Source organism: Aspergillus ibericus (genome assembly GCF_003184845.1).
Source record: "Aspergillus ibericus CBS 121593 unplaced genomic scaffold BO80scaffold_17, whole genome shotgun sequence".
Taxonomy (NCBI): Eukaryota; Fungi; Ascomycota; class Eurotiomycetes; order Eurotiales; family Aspergillaceae; genus Aspergillus; species Aspergillus ibericus.
This window is the reverse complement of record NW_020292115.1, coordinates 488,624-507,503: the sequence shown is the minus strand read 5'-3', so window position 1 is coordinate 507,503 and position 18,880 is coordinate 488,624. Positions and strand designations below refer to the sequence as shown.

At 51.9% G+C, this 18,880-nt stretch overlaps 5 protein-coding genes across 5 annotated transcripts; 4 read left to right on the top strand and 1 right to left on the bottom strand.

Moving 5' to 3' along the window:
* Nucleotides 1-273: 273 nt before the first annotated feature.
* On the bottom strand, nt 274-3,096 carry sip5 (Sip5p). Its single transcript, XM_025724637.1, has 2 exons — nt 2,422-3,096; nt 274-2,361 (listed from the first exon to the last, which is right to left on the bottom strand). The coding sequence occupies exons 1-2, from the start codon at nt 2,782-2,784 to the stop codon at nt 283-285; spliced, it is 2,442 nt and encodes an 813-aa protein (XP_025575852.1). The 5' UTR covers nt 2,785-3,096; the 3' UTR covers nt 274-282.
* Nucleotides 3,097-3,681: 585 nt separating this feature from the next.
* Nucleotides 3,682-5,917, top strand: BO80DRAFT_381003 (uncharacterized protein). Its single transcript, XM_025716822.1, has one exon. The coding sequence runs from the start codon at nt 4,141-4,143 to the stop codon at nt 5,758-5,760; it is 1,620 nt and encodes a 539-aa protein (XP_025575851.1). The 5' UTR covers nt 3,682-4,140; the 3' UTR covers nt 5,761-5,917.
* Nucleotides 5,918-6,074: 157 nt separating this feature from the next.
* Nucleotides 6,075-7,336, top strand: BO80DRAFT_424727 (uncharacterized protein). The gene is made up of 4 exons (XM_025719351.1): nt 6,075-6,229; nt 6,313-6,573; nt 6,629-6,735; nt 6,792-7,336. Exons 1-4 carry the CDS (start codon nt 6,148-6,150, stop codon nt 6,843-6,845), a joined length of 504 nt encoding a protein of 167 aa, XP_025575850.1. The 5' UTR covers nt 6,075-6,147; the 3' UTR covers nt 6,846-7,336.
* Nucleotides 7,337-8,653: 1,317 nt separating this feature from the next.
* Nucleotides 8,654-10,758, top strand: BO80DRAFT_61652 (MFS transporter). Its single transcript, XM_025724636.1, has 4 exons — nt 8,654-8,984; nt 9,043-9,408; nt 9,481-9,537; nt 9,611-10,758. The coding sequence occupies exons 1-4, from the start codon at nt 8,912-8,914 to the stop codon at nt 10,744-10,746; spliced, it is 1,632 nt and encodes a 543-aa protein (XP_025575849.1). The 5' UTR covers nt 8,654-8,911; the 3' UTR covers nt 10,747-10,758.
* Nucleotides 10,759-17,616: 6,858 nt separating this feature from the next.
* Nucleotides 17,617-18,652, top strand: BO80DRAFT_61637 (uncharacterized protein). Its single transcript, XM_025724635.1, has one exon. It carries the CDS (start codon nt 17,676-17,678, stop codon nt 18,291-18,293), a length of 618 nt encoding a protein of 205 aa, XP_025575848.1. The 5' UTR covers nt 17,617-17,675; the 3' UTR covers nt 18,294-18,652.
* The last annotated feature ends 228 nt before the right edge of the window (nt 18,653-18,880 follow it).

Here is an 18,880-nt window from a genome sequence, read left to right as displayed (position 1 = left end):
GAACAAATAAAAAAGAGGAAATGGTGGCCAAGGCAAGTCTATGCAACTGTATGTATATAAGGAAAGATACCATGTGCGTCCCAGTCATCACAACCAAGGAGAAAAAAGGAATTGTAAAGGAGCGTATCATCATCCGAGTGTCCCTCCCGACGGCCTTGCACGCCTGCACATCTGTTGCTTTGCATCCCGGAATACCGGGAGCAGCACTAGCGTTCGACAACGAGATTCAAGAAGAGACAGGGAAGGGGCCGTCAGTGGCTTTTAGACGCAACGGCCATTGCTTCAAGAAGTAGCTTCCGTATTATATGTGGCACCAGTGATCCTAGCTGATTGTGTCTCTAGCTCTTTCGGCATCAAGCCATCGCCGTGCTCCTCCACGGGTGCAGTGGCCGCTCCAGCGGCCGCTGATTCAGAAGCCGACGCATCTGCCGCGGGGTGAACCGAGTGTGAGGTAGACCCTTCTGCATTCGATTGTGGGATCGTTTCCTCTACATGCTCGGGAACTTCGTCACCCTTCTCTTCATCACCAATCACAGCAGCTAAGCTTCGGAAATTGAACAGAGGCTCTGCAAAGGGGCCTGCTCCCTCACCCGAGGTGTGCGGCCCCACAGGGTCTTCGGCCATCGATTCGACCAGTGATGAGAACGATGAAGATGCACTGGAGACATGCCGAAGGTGCGACGGCCTCGTGATCTCTTTGGATGTCGCCTGGGCGACCGGGAAGGGCGACATGGATTGCGATTGATCGGCCGGGGCTACCGACACTGGGGGTGACTGGACACCCTCGGCCGCAACACTGGAACCGGCAAAAGCCACACCAACGGGTGCAGATGGTGCCACCCGTTCCACCTCCTTGCCCTTGCCGGCAGACACAGCTTCTTCTCCGGCAATGGACGAGGTGCTGCTGGTGACCCTACCCAGCCTTCCATCTTGAGGAACGTCCAAGGCGGAGCTGCTCGCATTGTTACTCGTAAGTCCGGTTTTGCGCGCAACCTTATCCGCCTTTTTGGCTTCTTTCTCCTTTCTCTTAGCCTCCTTCTTAGCCTCCTTTTCCTCTTTCTTGCGCCTCTCCTCCTCGCTAGCCAGGCTCAGTCTGATTGCCTCCATCATCATCATCTCTTCCAGATCGTCAATGCGGTTTCGCCTCGAGCTGTGACGTGGGGGTACTATGGTACCAGACCCCTCTTCAGCAGAGTCAGTTTCGTGGCCAGCCCCACGCCTATCCGTCAGAAATGCAAGGGCTTGCAGCGCCGGGGACCCGGTGCGAGCAGTAGCGCTTTGGGCTTCTGGCGCGCCGTTTCTGCGCATAACATTTCTTCGCCCCAGACCAAAGTTTCGAGAATCACTTCCAGTTCCATTGGAATGCATCAGATAAGCAGCAGTGTGGAGGGCAGTTGCTGCAGCAGACCGTCGCGCAGCATGAGCCCGAGCATTTGCCAGCTTCTGAGCCCAGTCGGGGCGGATCCTATCGGTCGTAATCACCGTAGGATCATTTGCAGATAAGGAGGTCGCACGTCGACGGCCCGTGATGGGGGTATTCCCGGAAGATAAGGAGGAGGTAGACGACAGCGGAGAGGTAATATTGAGGCGAGAGCTTGGATCAGAAGCGTAGGCCAACCCTCGACGGAACGGCGGGGGCGCATAGGTCACCCCAAATTCTGGCTGGACGCAAAAAGGACACGCCGAAGGTTCCGACACTAATTGACAATCTTGGCTCTCGGGATGCTCACCACCCTCAACTGGGGCAGAATCTGGGTTTGCATCCCCATGCTCCGGCGGATGAGGGTCAGGGCGTTTGATTTGGACGAAACATTCGGAGCATATCGGCTGGTCACAACACCTCGTACGATTTAGGTACGGGGGGTAGTAGAGGAAGCAGATGGGACACTCCGCCGCATCTTTATAGAGGTATGCTTCAATGGGCTGCCCGTTAACAAAAGGATCGCGAGGCAACTGGATCTCTCGCGAAGCTGGATCAGACTGGATACCGTGCTTAGGCGTCGTCAGGGACGCAAGGGTCTTTGCCCGGCTTCGGAATAGAGGTGAGCTTGAGGTACCGGATGCGATGGGAGATGTTGGGGAGGGTAGTGAATGCGCTGGAGTAGATGACTGGGAAGCGTCGGAGCCATAAGATTGGGATCTCGAAGTTATAGGCACCATCAGATATTGCACCGCAGCGGAATCTGAAGCCTCCTTTGTGTCTTCCGCAGCCTTAGGGGGATTCTTGTATTCTAGCTCTGGGGGAATCTCGTCGGGCGGAGGAATTGGCAGACCACGCGCCGCTGCCATGAGCTGGTGCTCCGTCCACGAGTCGGAAAAGTCATTAAGACCTCTCCAGAAAGGCGCAAGTCGTCGTTCGATCTGCGTGGGAATAGTCAGCACCGGCCCATCGAAACGGAACGGGTGGCGTCATGGGCTCACCATCAGCTGTCGGACTACGGCCTTGTTAAAATCCTCTGGACCCGTATAGACACCCTGGGTCACCAGGTAGCCACCATCAACATGCTCTTCCTTCATACTACGCTCCCGCTCTTTGAGCCGAGCTACCCGCTCTTTCTCCAGCTTGCGAGCCTCTCGTTCCTGCCTTGTTTCTCGTCGGTGTTCCAGTGTCGCCAGATCTCGCTCTGAGCTTCCGCCTATTCCAAGGATAGACAAATCGGGCCTGCTTCCCCGATTCGATCTGGAACCATCTGCGTGATGGCGGTCACCGTATGGGCCATGGTGATGACTTCGGCGATTTGACGAAGCAAGCGGTCGGCTCTCTTTCGTCTGAGAATTGCCCATCTCGGGCGAGAATGGGAGCAAACTTCAAGGCGACAATAGTAGAACCAGATAAGAACGGTAGTCAGATTGGCAAGAAGTCGGAATAAGAAAGCGGAGAAGGAACGAGGTCCCGGCCGGTAATGGGAGATGGAAGAGGCTAACGATGGGTGGGAAATGGCCCAGGCGGCGAATAAAGAGTGAGGGCCTAAGTCAAAGGACTAGTAGAAGAAAGGGACAGGTGGAGCACACGGTAGAGGACCCTCAGTTGGCAGAGCGGGGATGCAAATGAGATGATGCTAAAGGACCCGATGTGGCCATGTGAGCGACGACGTCGAAGCTGGAAGCGGCGATGAGATCAGAAGTGCGGGCGTAAGTTAGCCGCGGGAAGATGGTATGGGGCCGGATCAGGGGGGGCAGATGATTCTAGGGGCTAGAAGGGGAAGGGATCTTCGTTGGCAAGACTAGAAGAGGTAAGAATGTCCCATCCTGGGGGGAACCGTGGTGATTCGAATCCAGCGATGAGGAGGCAAGCGAAGGGGAAAAGCAGAAGAGGAAGGACGACAGCGATCCGCGTCAGTTGTCCGTGTCAGTAAGTACGGAGTCCGGAGTAGTGGCAGTAGTTCCGTCCGTCAAGCAACCGGGGGCTCAGCTGTTAGCCTGTTGGACCTTTTGCCTAGGCAGAAGGAGATCGGGTCCCGTACGGAGCCTTACCTGGTCACAATCGCCGGTTCTACCAGCCACCCGGCCCTTCCACCATTCACACCGCATCGTTGCCCTGTTGTCGTACGCACCCGAGACCCTCCGGCTGAGTATCGGCCCGACTGTTACATCGTATTATGTATCGTGGTTTCATGGCCAGGTCACAGTACTGTGTACCTAGATAGGTTGATGGGTTGCAGTGGATACATCGAGTCTTACATCAAGTACGGAGTACTCCGTACTCCCTACCCCAACCAACTTGCAAAATCTTACCTGCTCGCACACCGATGGTCTTCCGTCTTGCTGCTTCACTACTACTGTACTAGCGGTAGAAATGTCTTCGCTTTCTTCGAGTAAGGTCAGATTGTGCCCGTCCCCTTATGCACATAGCACGTATGCAAAGCACTATGGACAGGACTTGTGGCTGAGGACCGCTTACTGCGCCACCTCTCCATTCCCGGCCTTGGCGGTCCGGAAAATCCATCATTAATTTTTCGGTCTGGATCTGGATGCTTCGCATGGAGCTTATGCAACCATCTCGATATTTTTGTGAAATCACCTTCTTCCCCAATTGCCCTTGATCCTTGTCATGGAGGTGCGCTTGTGACCCGGTCGAATCCTCTCTATATGTCTTAGTCGTTCTCTGCACATTTACTGTCTTCGAATACCTTTTGGCAAATGACGACCCAAGCGTCCGATACGAAGCGCCTCCATATCACCCCATTCTCTCCCGACCTACTTCCGTCCGTGCTACCAGCATCTGTTCAAGCCCTTGCTACGGAAATTTCCTTCCATTGCATCCCAACCTTTCCGGAAAATAACTACGGCTACGTGACCTTACCAACAATGGAGGCCGACAAAATCAGAAAGAAGCTCAACGGCTCGATCCTGAAGGGTAAAAAGTTCAAGGTGGATACCGCGCGACCTAAGAAAAGATCTAGGGATGAAGAGGATGTTGGTAATGTTACCGCTAAGTCATCCTCCGACAAGAAGCCCAAGAAATCCAAGAAGCAACATGCAGATGGGGAAATTCTGGATGGGTATGAGCTCTCATCAGATCGTCGAGTAAAGAGGGGCTGGACGGAGTCAGCAGATGCTAAGCAGGAGAGGCGCAAGGAAGAGAAGAAGAAGAAGAATGGTAAGGACGAAAAGACAGCCAAATCCCAGGCAAAGTCCAAGTACACCGAGAAAGCAGAGTGTCTATTCCGAACCAAGCTACCTCCGAATAAAGTCTCCGCCGACGAGAAATCCGAGACACAGTCCAAGAAGAAAAAGAAATCCGCGCAGGAGACGGTTGTCCATGAGTTTTCGAAAACACTCACTCATCCGAGTTTCTTACGCTCTGGGGAAGATGGGTCAGCACCTACAGTTTCATTCGAAGAAGGAAAGGGCTGGGTAGATGGGTCCGGAAATGTGAAGGAGAATGCGAGCGATCGCATAAGGAAGGCCCAATACAGGCCGGGACAAGTTGCTGGAGCTAAGGAGAAGCGAAAAGCCGTCAAATCCGTCAAAGACGAAATGTCGGAACTCCAGACTGTCACAGGCAAAGAAAAGAAAGTCGTCAAGGAAGCAGAGTCTGCAGACGAATCGGAGGATTGGACCTCGTCAAGTGGAGCAACATCGTCGGAAGAAGACTCCACGGACTCTGAAAGCGACCAAGACGAATCCTTGATTTCGTCAGATGAGTCAGATGAGTCATCTAATAGCGATGAGGGTATGTCAGTACAATCAGAACAGGGTGGGCAAGATGAGACGGACTCCGAAACAAAGACCACTGTGGATCAGAATAACTCGGCGGCAGAGAACGATGCAAAAACGTCCTCTCAAGGCGTCCACCCGTTGGCAGCACTTTTCAAGAGACCTCCAGCGGGCACTTCCGACGTGAAGCCTGACACAGAGGGTAATGCGCAATTCAGTTTCTTTGCACAAGATGATATAGAGTCAGAGGACGAGGTTGAAGACAAACCGACCGAACCGCATACACCATTTACCAAGAGGGATCTGCAAGACCGTGGATTGAGAAGCGCCGCGCCAACCCCCGACACGGCTCTAGTTGGTCGGGCCATCAACTGGAAAACATTGGGACGGGCCGATCCTATGGATGTAGATGGTGAAATGCACCTAAACACTCCGGTACCGAAAGCCGCAGCAGGACCGAAGGAAGACTCAGAGTTCACCAAGTGGTTCTGGGAGAACCGGGGCGACAACAACCGCGCCTGGAAGAGGAGGCGCCGCGAGGCCGCTAAGGAACAAAGGCAGAGAGAGAACCGCAGTAAAGGAATGAAGGGAAAATCCTAGGGTTGCTGCCTGCGGCACGCTTGTCGCAAAGGATTCTGACGTTGCATAACTGGCGTACCTGACTGGCAAGCATCATGCCCAATCTAGCCACACCGTCTTCTTTACTAGATATATAGACTGCATCCATCTGGAGCGTTTATGTTGCAATAAATCACATGTATTCCTTGTTCGTGGTTATACCGACGTATGGCATCATATGCAGCCGTTTGGATGTTTTTAGGAAAGTACTCTGTAGTGGCATCACGTGCTGCCAAGACTCTGGGGATGGATCGGAGGTTCGTGCCTTGACGCCAATAAACGATGACTTTCCGCCGCGGCAATCAACACCGACACGTTCACTGTTGGCTGAAGGGAATAACCATCCCTTCCACCGCCAACCACTCAGCCATGCTGCCTCGGAGCAGTGCCTCAGGTCTGCTATTTTTTCTCGTTACCTTTTTGTCCTGGGTCTCCTTTGCGGTAGCTTCCTGTGAGTAATTCAAACCCGGTGTATGATGCTTTCTCCGCCTCTGAAGCAATGAATAAAGGCTGACGTAGTGTCATCAAATGCAGCCCCCGCGTCGTTCTGCAAGTGTACTTGCTTTTCCAACAGCACGATTATCCCTCTCGATTCCGACTCTTCCCAGTCTGGCTCGGCCTTGAACGGTGTCTCCCATTTCTTTCAGCGGAGTGATGATACACTTAGCTTGAGTGGAAGAGCCAAGAATTATCGCTCTCTGAATTGTAACGATTGTAACCGGAAGTTCTGCTTGGACTATGATTTGCCTACCTGCCATGGCGCCAAGGAGGACGATGTCTTCACCACCTGTTTCCGTATGGTTTTGTTCTCTCTTTGTATTTCATTAGGCTGACATCGCATCTCTCTTAGAAAGAGACTCCCGGAAAGACCAGGCCATAGTGTTTATTTTTATCATTGCTACAGGCAGTCTGCTTGCCTGGGCAATCTTTAAGCCTTGGGTAGAAAAGTGGCTCGAGGTATCTTCATCATGTTCATGCTTTACTTTTCCGGAAGCGCTGACTCGATCATATAGGCTGCAAGGGAGCGGCGATCATATATCCCAATCTCCGAAAATGCTGGCCATTAGGGATAGGAATGCATATTACATGCAAGTTACACACTACAACACCGATCCGGCTCACTTGCCCGTGGCATACTGACGCCGGTCATTCGTGAAACCGAAGCTAGAGGTGAAACAGCTACCCACGCGATCTTCAAGTCGGAGTTTGATACACACACCTGCCGAGAGCATGGTATGTTGAATCATTGACGGGCACAGCACCCCCATTCAATCTTGTAGAAAGGCTAGCCTGGAGGGGACTTCATTGGCAGGCTGTTCGAATCCGCGCCGTCCCCTTTACCTAACCCCCAAAAATCTGTACCCTGGCGTTGCTATCCAATATGAACGTGTAAATACCTCAATCGGATCACTCTATATTGGAGGGTTACAGTCCCAAGAACGCAAACTAGAACGTCATGTGGGGATCGACAGTCTAGAGATGAATCCAGAAACTCAGAGTATAAGATAACATCGACAACCGGGGTACCGTTTTGATAATGTGGTGAAATCATATTCTGTGGTCCTCAATGATCTAGCCGCAATATCCAGGCAGGCTAGTGCGGGAAGCAGTGGCATGTGCCCTCGGCAGGTAGATATGCACTATCCATACTCCAACTGCATAAGCAGTACTACGTACGGAGTACAGCCCTACGATATCTGTGGCATTGCATATGTCAGTAATCTGGCTGCCTGTCTCATCTTTCTTTCCGACTCAGGGTAGTATAAGCAGACGGTGTGATAAAGCCTCCGGGCTAGAGGCAGCCGATTGCGGGTAATGAAAGATTGATGGATGCTTATTATAGTCTCTCCCAAAAGCCAAATCTCAAGCCAAAAGAACTGGGATTCAAGGTCTCGTGCAAAGTAGGTTATTAAACTCCGCGACCAAGTCCAGTTTAATTGGCGTGTCCCTTTCGGCTTGCGGGGCGGTCTGAATTAGTGGCCCCTTAGTGGACCGCAGTAGCTATGGACTAAATTACTTTGAGACTAGTAGTAGCGGTCCTTACCACCTATCTACTAAGTACCGATGTACTATGTAGTATGTAAGTATTGATACATGGCCCATAGATTCATAGTGTGCGAGGAGCCCGGACACTTGAACAGTTGTCGTATCTGGTATCTGCTAAGTACCTTCCCATTATAGTCGCCATATAAAATCCGCCAGTCTGGTCACTCGATGATAATCATAGTACTCTTTACTCCGTACCATCCATGCGTTTCTTGCCTGGGAGGCATGCTCGCCACCTTCAAGCTTTTCTGCCCTCGGAAGCGCGCACCTCGCAAGGAATGTGACACCGGCTAGCACGGCCACCAGCTTCCGACACACAGCGGTCGCACAAGCAGAGCCTTGCATCCGCCCATGGATCCTGTTATTTATCTGACGCCAAAGTGTAGTCCGAATGCAGCTCCGATTTCTGGGCCTTCGCCCGAACCAAAGTCGTCCCAGTGCGATATAGATAAGGCATGAAGACCCGGTTCCGAGGGAAAGATGGAGCCTCTCAGTGAAAGCTGAAAATTTTTGCTGTGCCTTCAAGTCTGGTGGGCAAATCAAGAGGGCCCGCGAAAGAGGGGAATCCATGCGGAAGACCCTGGAACCAAACTCCAACCTGTCAGGTGGCGCCCGCACCTCTTAAGAGACTACTTACTACCTTACGAAACAACTCCAGTAGTATCGACTTCTCTCGGAACCTGGACCGGCTTATCTCGCCGTCTCCACTCCTGCACTGTCGCTTTTTCACCGTTTCTTTTCTTCTTCCCGAGTACATTCACTCTCCCCGCTGCTTCACCTTTCGCGACGCATTCGCAAACTGAGACAACTGCAAACTTCTGCGAATAATCGAACACATCTCTATCCATTCTCTACTGTGCTGTTTCTTTTGGTCCTCATATCTCGGACAAAAGAGCTTTAGATTTCAAATTACGTCTGAGGAGAAACTTACACCGGTGTTGGGGCTATAGTGTTCTTTGCACTTGAACGAAGTGGGATCTGCAAATATAAACAGAGGAAATAGGGAGACGAAAAGAAGCGCCATCGACAGGGATCTTGTTGTTTTGCGGAGGGCTTGCCGTAAGAGTCTTGGTTGATTCTACAGAAAATGGTATTGACACTGCAGAAAAGACCAACCGCCTCAGACGATAATTTTCCCACTGTTCAGCTGTTCCTTCTTGGTATGTATATTCTGTGCCCTTCGCTGCAGCCGATATGCTGACTCCTCGTTCACGTTAGCAATATGCCGCGTCGCAGAGCCAATCGCCTTGACCTCCATCTTCCCATACTCATGGGTAATGATCAGGGACTTCAACGTGGCTGATGACAACAGCGCTTCTTTCTATGCCGGAATCCTCGTCTCTGCGTTTTCTCTCGCTGAAGCCCTTACCGGTATGTTCTGGGGAGGTCTCTCGGACCGAGTTGGCCGCAAACCCGTCCTCATCACCGGCTGTTTCGGCACAATGTTGTCTCTTCTCATCGTGGGGTTCGCCTCAAACTTCTGGGTGGCGTTACTCGGGCGGGCCCTTGGTGGGATACTGAATGGAAACATTGGGGTCATTCAAACCATGGTCGGCGAGTTGGTCAAGAGACCCGAGCACGAACGTAAGAAGGACCTTTTGTTCTATTGATCTTGCAATTTTGGTGGGGGCTTCTGCTAACTGGCAGTATGTACAGCCCGAGCCTACGCTGTCATGCCATTTGTATGGTCAATTGGTACAATTATCGGCCCAGGTATGTGTGATGGAAACCTTCCAAGTACTAAGGGCATAAGGGAAGCGGGTGTTAATTGCATCATCCACTGCAGCGATTGGAGGGTTGCTTGCAAAGCCTGCCGAAGGCTTTCCCTCTTTGTTCTCCCCCAACGGCTTATTTGGTAGATTTCCTTACCTTTTGCCAAATCTGGTCTGCTCCGGCCTTCTTCTCTGCAGCATAATTTCCAGTTGGTTCTTGCTCAACGAGACACACCCTGATATGCAACCCTGGAGTGTGCCAGACCATCATGTTCATCCTTCTGTGGAACGCCCTCTGCTTGCAACTGCAGGAGCGACAGCCAATGCAGGTGCAGATTTACGTGCAGAATCCTATGGTACCTTCAACCAAGTCCGCCTTCACAACGATGAGGACTGGACGGTGTGTGCAGACGGTTCAAAGCTCGAATCTACCTCACCAAAGCAGACTATCTTCACGTGGCGAGTGTCCATGCTTATCATCGCCTTGGCTATTTTCACATATCACTCGATGACATATGACCATCTGTTACCTATCTTTTTACAGGACAAAAGTGCCAGAAGCATTTCCATGTTGTCGAACTCGGCTCTTAGGTTCCCAGGAGGTGTTGGTCTTTCAACACAAACCGTGGGGTTGATCATGTCGACCGATGGCATTATTGCGCTCATCATCCAAAGTCTGATTTTCCCTGTTTTGGCTCAGCGTTTGGGTGTCTGGAAGCTTTTTGTCATCGTCACTGTTCTTCATCCTCTTGCTTATTTCATGGTACCGTTCCTCATATTTGTCCCTGGCAAATATGTGATCTACGGTATCTATATGTGCTTGGTGGTTCGCAACATTCTCTCAATCATCGATTACCCCGTCCTCCTCATCCTGATCAAACAAGCGAGTCCATCTGATTCGGTTCTGGGGAAGATCAACGGTCTTGCGGCTTCTGCTGGAGCCTTCTCACGCACAATGGCACCTCCCATTGCCGGCTTCCTGTACAGCACTGGCGCTAAGATTGATCTCACTGCTCTTGCTTGGTGGGGCAGCACTTTTGTTGCAATCATTGGTGCAGTGCAACTATGCTTCATTGAGCCAAAGAAGCATGCCTCCGTTACAGTTCATCCGGCGGCGCACTGTCACTACACATCCCACGCTACATCAGATAAAGAGATTGTTCATATAATTGTGACAGATGCTGATAGTGATGGGACTGACAGTGTCTAGTCGAAAGATGAACGCTCGACATGTCACAATAATACGGACTTGCGCGGTGACTCAACAATACTTAAACGCCCACTGCAGGTTCTGCAGGTCCTGCAGTGTAATCTCATCTTGAAAGAAGCAGGCATACTACTTGCGCGAAGATCATATGTACTGGTTGTGGATCCCACTTGGTAGCAGTATGTTGTCCTTGTCGAAAGTCGGTTTATGTGCTGCATCCTAGGGCTTGCAAGGTGTTCTGGTGTCGGATGATGTACATAGAAGAAATCTAATTACTCTGTATGAACGGAACGCTCTGAGTATGCGGAGGCGGTGGCCTTCAGTGTGGTGCTTTCTATAGGGCGGTGAGACAACCCCGATATTGCCTTCTTACACCGCCCTTTCAAGGTGGCGCTAGTCCCCACTAGGGCTAGCTTTGTTTACCGCGATCCTGGCAACGGCCCGAAAATAATAATCATAATAAACGCCCGGTCGAACTGTCCTGGAATCATTACCCACTCGGCACTGTTGTCCTTCACGCGGCTCTTGGGGACTGCTCTGTGCCCATCCTATCGGTTGGTGTCAGGACTCTTGTCCACACTATCGAATTTCCCGATCATACATCTTGTATCTAGCGAACTATACCCCGCCGTCACGATGTCCACGCCCCTATCTTCCTTAACATCCTCGCGCCAGAATTCGCGAGCTCTTTCACCGAGCTACGGAAATTCCGTGGACGAGGACGACATGGATGCGTATCTAGCGGCCAATGAAATGCATGAAAACGCCTTCTCAAGCCCCTTTAAAGTGTCAGTTGATGTCCAAGACATCCCAGCCCTTGACGATGCGGTCTGTGAATCGCAAGATGAGGGTATGGACAATGAGGATGCCGAATCTATTCCACCAGCACCCAGCTCGCCCTTTCAGTTTGACGCAAGAGATGATACAGTTGACTACCAGAGATTACGGGCACTCGATCGGCAGGCATCGTTAGGCCTCAGTGAGAGGTCTATGACGCCCAGGAAACGCTCTTACGAGCAAGTCCCTGATGACCTGGATGGAGACGGGACCCCGAGTGGTAGATTTAAGAGGGGGACTGGACCGAGAGGGACTCCGGAGATCAACGTCTACGCGGATGCGGACGTCGGACCCATTGCTGATCAGATCGTGGTAGGGGTTGCCAATAGCATGATGGAAGAGAAACATAATGAAGGCATGAGCAGTGTTCACCACGAAGGCAATGATGAGGACATACAGGAGAATGAAGATCTTGAATTGCATGAACCGAATGATGCCATGGTTGATGACTCCCACGACTCAATGGACGACACTTGCCTCAGCTCTTTCTCCGCTATTCCAGACATGACGACCTTTGCGCAGCTTCGAAGTGACTCGCCTTTCAAAGCAATGCGGCCTCTCCCAAGTAGCCTGGCCAGGCCAGAAGACTCACATGAGCATGTAGAGTCCTCTACCTCCGCCCCCTCGAGGAAGTCTCCCAGAAGAAGCGTTCTGAATGACGTTGGCACACCATTAGCATCCCCCACACCTCGGAAACGAGATTCAAGGGTCCTACACGAAACACCCAATCTACTCGACTTAACCGATCAACCGACCATCTTCCCTCGTCAACGCTATAATATGCAGAATGAGCGATACTCCCCTTCCCGACGCTCTCCCTTGAGGGCCGCTAGAGATACAGCAAGGTCACCGGGAAAGGTTTCACTTTTGGATTTCGACCTCCCCGCCGTTCCTACCCCTCGGTCAATCCCAACCGTCACGCCTCGGGAGCTAGAGTCTTTGAAATCTAGCTTCCTCTCCGAGATTTCCTCCCTCAAAGCTACACTCAGTGGGAAAGAGGCGGAGGTTGCTAGTCTTAAACAGGCGGTTGCCGATGCGGAACGGCGTGTTGGTGAGGCTTTGGAAGAGGTCCGCAACGAGGTTGCGCGCAAGGAATCTTTGGAATTTGAGCAAGCTGAGTGGCAGCGCCGGGGCCAAGAAATGGAAGCTGTGCTCCGAGAAGTGAGAGCCAGGATCGTTGATGGAGAGCGAGAGAGAGAGCAGTTGGGGAAGAAGGTGGAGGAAGGAGAGAGGACTAAAGAGCAGTTGGAAGGCAGAGTGGTCGAGTTGGAGAGTCAATTGGCTGCAGCCCGCCAGGCTCCTCCCACTGATAATGGAGCTTTCGAGAACGAACCTCGCACCAAGACACCCGAAGAGACTGCTAAAGAAGTTCAGGATGCTGTCGAAAAAGTTGCACGTGAGCTCCACACGCTGTACAAGAGCAAACATGAAACGAAAGTTGCTGCATTGAAAAAGAGCTATGAAGCCCGTTGGGAAAAGCGTGTGCGTGAAGCCGAAGTCAAGCTGATGGCTGCCAACGAAGAGAATGAACGCCTGAAAATGGAGCGAGATGCTGCTGTGTCGGAAGCCCCACGTAATGACACCGGCATGATTTCTCAGGAGAGAAAAGAGCATGAAGCGGAGAAGCGGGTGCTAGAAGCACAGATCAAGGGCTTGCAACAGGAGATGGCAGCCCTCAAAGATGATAGTGAGCGCCTACACGCCGAACTGAAACAGGAGCGAGCAGAGAAAGGCGAATTGGTGGCAGCCGTGGATGAATGGCTAGCAATTCAGCAGGATCAACCCCCAACACAAAGCAGCACCCAGCCTCTGAATGCCGGGGAGATCGAGCCACCAGAGCCGACGCCTGCCGCCACCGAGCCTCCCTCTGAGAACCTCCATCGAAGCGTGAGCCACAGCAGCTCAACAAGTGGCATTCGTCCTCCAAGCACGGGCTCTGGCAATGGCGAAAAGAGAATTCCTAAGATTGGAGCCGTGGGAAATAGGCAGATCCGGGGGAACAGTGGTAGCAAGTCAGGAATTGCGGTATTCACGCCAGGACGCAGTGGTATCATGGGATCGATAGAACGAATGGGCCGCGGTGGTGCTTAGTGGAAGGACGTGTGGCTTGCAGGGGCTTGCTTTTTCTTCGCCCGGATTCCTTCTCTGTGGGATTTTTTCTTTTTCACCTTCAGCTTCGTTACTTGATGTATATTGGTTTGGTTGTTGGCTGGGCACATATTCTTCCTGGTTGAGATATCCCAAGACGGCGTTTTGGCAGAGTGCCATGGAACCCAAGGACTGTGGTTTGGTCACCGGAAGGATTTATTGATGTAATGTGATTATGTTCCAATGATAGCCTCTTATTTGCAATTATCATTATTTCCTGCCGCGGATTCCGGCACATCGATGAACTGGTGCGAAGGAGTGCCTCTAGGATGTATTCTGGGCTACTTGTCCTCCATCGGAAATGATATGGAATCCCACAGTCTCATATCACTATACTTGGCCGTCCACTCGGGGCACTAGTGCCCCACGATCCTCAACATATTGGCAGCTGGTCTGTTGATGGTTGTCATGCAACTCACGACGAAGATCTCGCCTGGTGATTGCGTAAGGTGCGGTTGGAACCCGAAGGAATGAAAGTGAAAAATGTGAAGCCGAAAACAGTCTATACTGGTTGTGACACAACATGCGGAAGATGCTTTTGACTTATAATGTATTAGGAGTATTGTGATCTAGATATGGCATTGCATCGGTTGATATAGTATAGGATCCTCTTATCATCTTGTCAGTGAATCGTACTATCTTACTTCTCCTTCCCTTTTTCTCTTGTACCCTACCATTGTTCTAAGAGCCATTTCTAAGGTCACGGGACAGAGGCAGATGCCATATATATACATATACCATATTTATATTATTGGATGAGGGCCCAACAGTATGATAATACCGAAACCGCAACGAATATATCACGCAACACACTAGTAGGATGTCAGTAGGAACTCCCATCAGCTACCTACTACTACTGCATCCTGGGGACTGACCCTTGCTACATTATACGAAGCTGTCATTTGGTGGAGCCTCCCCATGATCTGCATAGTCCGGCGTGTCCGGTTTTCGCAAAGAGGTTCCCAGCAGCAGCTACTAGATATGTCAGTAATGCGGGGGTTTCCGCGCATCGAGTCAAGCCATAGCCTGGGATCCTTGAGCCAGATTAGGAGGAAGGACATGCGACAGTTGAACCCGTGCTACGCCGGGGCAAGTCTTCTGACACGGGCCTCTCGGTCTCGCCTAAACCTTGCCCGCCACGCAAGGTATCTATCTATTTGATGTATCTAGTATCTCCCAGGTATGACCCTATCCCGTGTGTTGGTTGCCAACCCCCTCTCCCCTTCCCCTCCCCCTCCCGTCCATCGGGTTCCCGCCTGTGGCTTGCAGCAGAACTGGACAGGTAGAACGTGGGGTGGCACACCAGCTGGCTCGGGAAGATGTCCGAGTGCGCACCGATGGGCCAGGCGGGGGTGGGAAGAGCGTCCCTTGCTGGAGGGAAGCACTAAGAACTAAAAAGAGAGGGATTAATGGGGTGCTCGTGCCCCCATGGGGAACGTGATCTCTCAGTCCTTCCAGACTTCCAGTCTCTGAGTCCCCAACCCCCAAGACCCGGATCTGGGGTTATCCGCCCGCGATGACCTGCCAAGTCGATGCCTAACCCCGCAAGAAGAGCAAGATGCAATAGCCAATGGGTTGTTGGGATGGAGTCTTTTATACGGATCCAATGCAATTCGTGCATGTGTTGGACCTAATAGTACACACACCTCCACCTCCACCAATGACTGCAGGGGCGTATGATATCATCAGCAAGGGAAGAGGAACTCATGGATGGACGCTCCCAAGGTTCCCTCTCGGCTCTCCGGCCTCCCCGGGTTTACGAGGAAAGTGAAATCCACAATCGAGACTCGAAAAAGGAAAAGGGGAAAAAAAAAAAAAAAAAAAAGGCAATTCAAATCAGAAAAGGGGGAGGCGAAACTGGGGCAGGCTGGGACTAGAAGGTTCGATCGCCGCCTGTGTTGGACACAGCGAAGTTCGGCTCTGGGGTCACCAAATTGTTGAACCTTTTCCCTTTTCCAATTTCTCCCTTCTGACTGGTGACGATACGTAACACTTCACAGACAGTAAAAGTAGTAGATAGTTAAATCCACCACACGGACGGACGGAATCCACGGCGTCGGATCCACAGCTTTCCCGATCGGGGCTGGTCCACGTCTGCCAGGGCTCTTCAGAAGTTCAGGTTTCTCCAGCCGTCCAGCGTCACTCATCTCTCAAAAAGACTACATGATTGGCAGCCAATCGCTCACCAGCCGACCACCCGTTAGTCCTTGTCCCCCGTCCCACATGGGAATCCGCCCGGGTGTCATTGATTGGCGTGGGGGAATTCCCTCGTGATTGAGACTGATCCCGTCGGAGATTATCCACGGGACCAATCACGGCAGCTCGTGCGTTGGTTCGCTCCCCACGAATTCTTAGTCACTATTACGGATACTACTTAGTCCCTCTGGGGCTCCCCCCCCCATATTTTTATCCCGAACTAAGAGAGACGTTAGAATGATCAATTATTTGTATCTTGATACTACTTAGGGCAGACCGACTCTTTGCAAGTTGGATGACAGGTGAAGAGGCATCCCTGATAGGTACCTAAGTACGGAGCACAGGGCTACCTACTACCTAGATACCAGGTTGAAACATAACAGGGCTTATACCGAACATGTCCAATCACATCCGCTTCCCGCAATAGCAGCATGCAGGATGCTGGGATGGCGCACAGTGACAGCAAGGAACCGCCCACTCGTGTCACCCTTCATTACGCCACTGTACATGAAACAGACAGTACCTGGAAAGGGTTGGAATGTCTCATCCTCAGCTGTGCCTGGACTGCCTGAGTCACTAAATTACTGCTGTGTACGGAGTATCTTATTCTGTCCTCCGTACCCCAGTGCTCCTTCCTCTTACTGTGGGGTACCTGGCGCTTCCCTCCGATTTTCGCTGATAACTAAACCTCGTCCTGGGGTTCCTGAACTTCCTGGAGCTAGTAGAAACCATACTAGCTTTCAGCATACGTAGCCTGCGCCTGCTATTTCTCCACTCCACTTGGGCAGCAGCTAGAAGTCTAGATGATGCTTCCCCCCGCCTGCGGCAAGTCGCAGGTCACCCGCACCGATTCTGGGCCGTCATGACTGGTGAACTTCCCGCCGGAATGGAATGGATCCCTTCCCTTGCTGAGGGTGGACTCCTCCGGTTGTCGGCACTATCAGGAATTATCACGCGTGACACCGGCCATCACGTGGGAGAGCTTGGTATTATGTCCTCCGTAGTATGTACACCGTATGTATTCGTCCATTCAAGATTCATGGTGGGCTGGAAACTGGAGGAGCCATGAAAATTCACGAGGTTAGGTAAAACGTATCTAGGCCTACCCCGTAAAATCTTAGCCGCCCGGGGTGGTGCAGACCCGGATTTCGCAATTCAAACCCTGCTGCGATATTTAATTTGGCTGACAGCTTTGGCAATTGCATGCACGTCGTGCACATCGTAGTACTACTATGTATCTAGTCGTCTCATCAAGGAGTTAGGCTGATCCACCCGCGCGATATTATGATGACTCCGTAGGCAAGATTTCCTGCCATAACCTTCGCTTGCGGATGACGTCTATCCAGGCTGTGCTCTGTAAAATGCGCATCCTAATACGTAGTCTCGTCGTGTCTGGACGGTCGAAATCTCGATGCGCCTTGTCCAGGTCTTGTTTTGGGTGGGGCTCCTCCCCCGGTGACTGACCGCATTTATGGATGTTGAAGTAGTACTCCATAGTACTCCGTACCGTGGCTAATTACCATTGTTGTGATTCCCACTTCATCGGCATGCGGCAACGGCTGCGGTTCTAATAGTACATTGGGCAGTGGAGTCTCTACCGGTCGGTCTGGATGCTGCAGGCCAGCAACAACCACCGCGCCCATTATTAATTGCTGGTGCAATGGCGGCGATAAGGTCCGACCACTTCACAGGGCTACTTGTCGTCAATTCGTCATACATCTCTAGTACTTGGTCCTGTGTGTCGATAACGCATGACATATGCACTGGCCGAATGTCTACATACATCTCACAAGCTGCAGGCTGCACCTTTCCACAGCATCCGTCTGATCCAAGGCGACTCGAACCGATCATACGTAAAGGGTTTCGTAGTCCGGGATCAATCCAGGGGTCGGTTCAGGGTGAAGACCGTGTGTGACGGTGTTATTGAGGCAATCCCGATGGACCAGAGAATTCCACTCTGTTCCGAGATCTCCATGCACCCTATGCGGCGTGCTTACGGGCCTCGGTATGTGACCCATACTCGGCTGTTCACAACTTCACAAGGCGGAGATCATGATGGGTACCGCCAGGGCCGATCCCCAGTACTCAAATACTGTACATACATAGTAGGCAGATACTGGCGATGCATAAATCCAGCCGAACGGAAGGTGGGTGGCACCCTGGGAGGTTTCAATAATTCAAGCCATTTTCTCTCAAATGGGGGATGGAAGGGAGCCGACGGAAGCAGACCCGAGTTTGAGACTCCGTGCTTTTCAGCCACTGAAAGTCACAGCCGGAATCTTTTCCGACCCAATATGACGCACCCTCCTCTTGGGTGTGTCGTACCAATATTGCCCGGAGTAGTGCCGTCGCAGTTTAGAGAAGACTAGTAGCTACTCCGTACTCCGTACACAGTGAAAGAGGGAAAGGAAGGTAAAAAAAAAAAAAAAAAAAAAAAAAAGCAGCCAACCCTACTAGGGGTCTTTTCCTTGTGCCAATGGTAGGATCCTCACATTGGCTCCCGGTCCCCTCCGGTGGTGGCCAAGCTGCCGATGACTGGCTGTGGCGGCCAGGGCCAGTAACGTGACCGGGCCGATAGACCCCCAATCGGGAATGGCAAACTGCCACCCCATCTGGGTCCGTCGTAGTGTGTGTGTGGAGTTGGGGAGTGGGGTGGGAGTAATAGATGGGTAAGGGAGTTGGGAATTGAGACTTGAGAATGAGAAGAAACCGGCTGCGGGAACTGGACCGGAACCTGAACTGAAAGGGAATAATGGAAGGTGGAAACGGCTTCCAATCCAGTCCAAGCCTTTATTCCCTCTTCGGGCGGAAGTCCTGCGTGTGGTGGGGCTCACGCCGCTGGATGGTTATTGGTGTGCCAGGTGGGGAGGGCTGTACAGTAAGCAGCGGCAACGACTGGCTCAAGGTATCGTAATCTGATTGTCTGCCCGCCCACCCCACTTCGCATTGGGTCGGC

Coding starts and splice junctions, on each gene's coding strand:
- sip5 (XM_025724637.1), bottom strand. CDS start 2,784: ATGGGCAATTCTCAGACGAAAGAGAGCCGACCGCTTGCTTCGTCAAAT. Junction 2,362..2,421: donor CCGTAGTCCGACAGCTGATG/GTGAGCCCATGA, acceptor ATTCCCACGCAG/ATCGAACGACGACTTGCGCC.
- BO80DRAFT_381003 (XM_025716822.1), top strand. CDS start 4,141: ATGACGACCCAAGCGTCCGATACGAAGCGCCTCCATATCACCCCATTC.
- BO80DRAFT_424727 (XM_025719351.1), top strand. CDS start 6,148: ATGCTGCCTCGGAGCAGTGCCTCAGGTCTGCTATTTTTTCTCGTTACC. Junction 6,230..6,312: donor CTCCTTTGCGGTAGCTTCCT/GTGAGTAATTCA, acceptor CATCAAATGCAG/CCCCCGCGTCGTTCTGCAAG. Junction 6,736..6,791: donor GGGTAGAAAAGTGGCTCGAG/GTATCTTCATCA, acceptor TCGATCATATAG/GCTGCAAGGGAGCGGCGATC.
- BO80DRAFT_61652 (XM_025724636.1), top strand. CDS start 8,912: ATGGTATTGACACTGCAGAAAAGACCAACCGCCTCAGACGATAATTTT. Junction 8,985..9,042: donor TGTTCAGCTGTTCCTTCTTG/GTATGTATATTC, acceptor CGTTCACGTTAG/CAATATGCCGCGTCGCAGAG. Junction 9,538..9,610: donor TGGTACAATTATCGGCCCAG/GTATGTGTGATG, acceptor CATCCACTGCAG/CGATTGGAGGGTTGCTTGCA.
- BO80DRAFT_61637 (XM_025724635.1), top strand. CDS start 17,676: ATGACATATGCACTGGCCGAATGTCTACATACATCTCACAAGCTGCAG.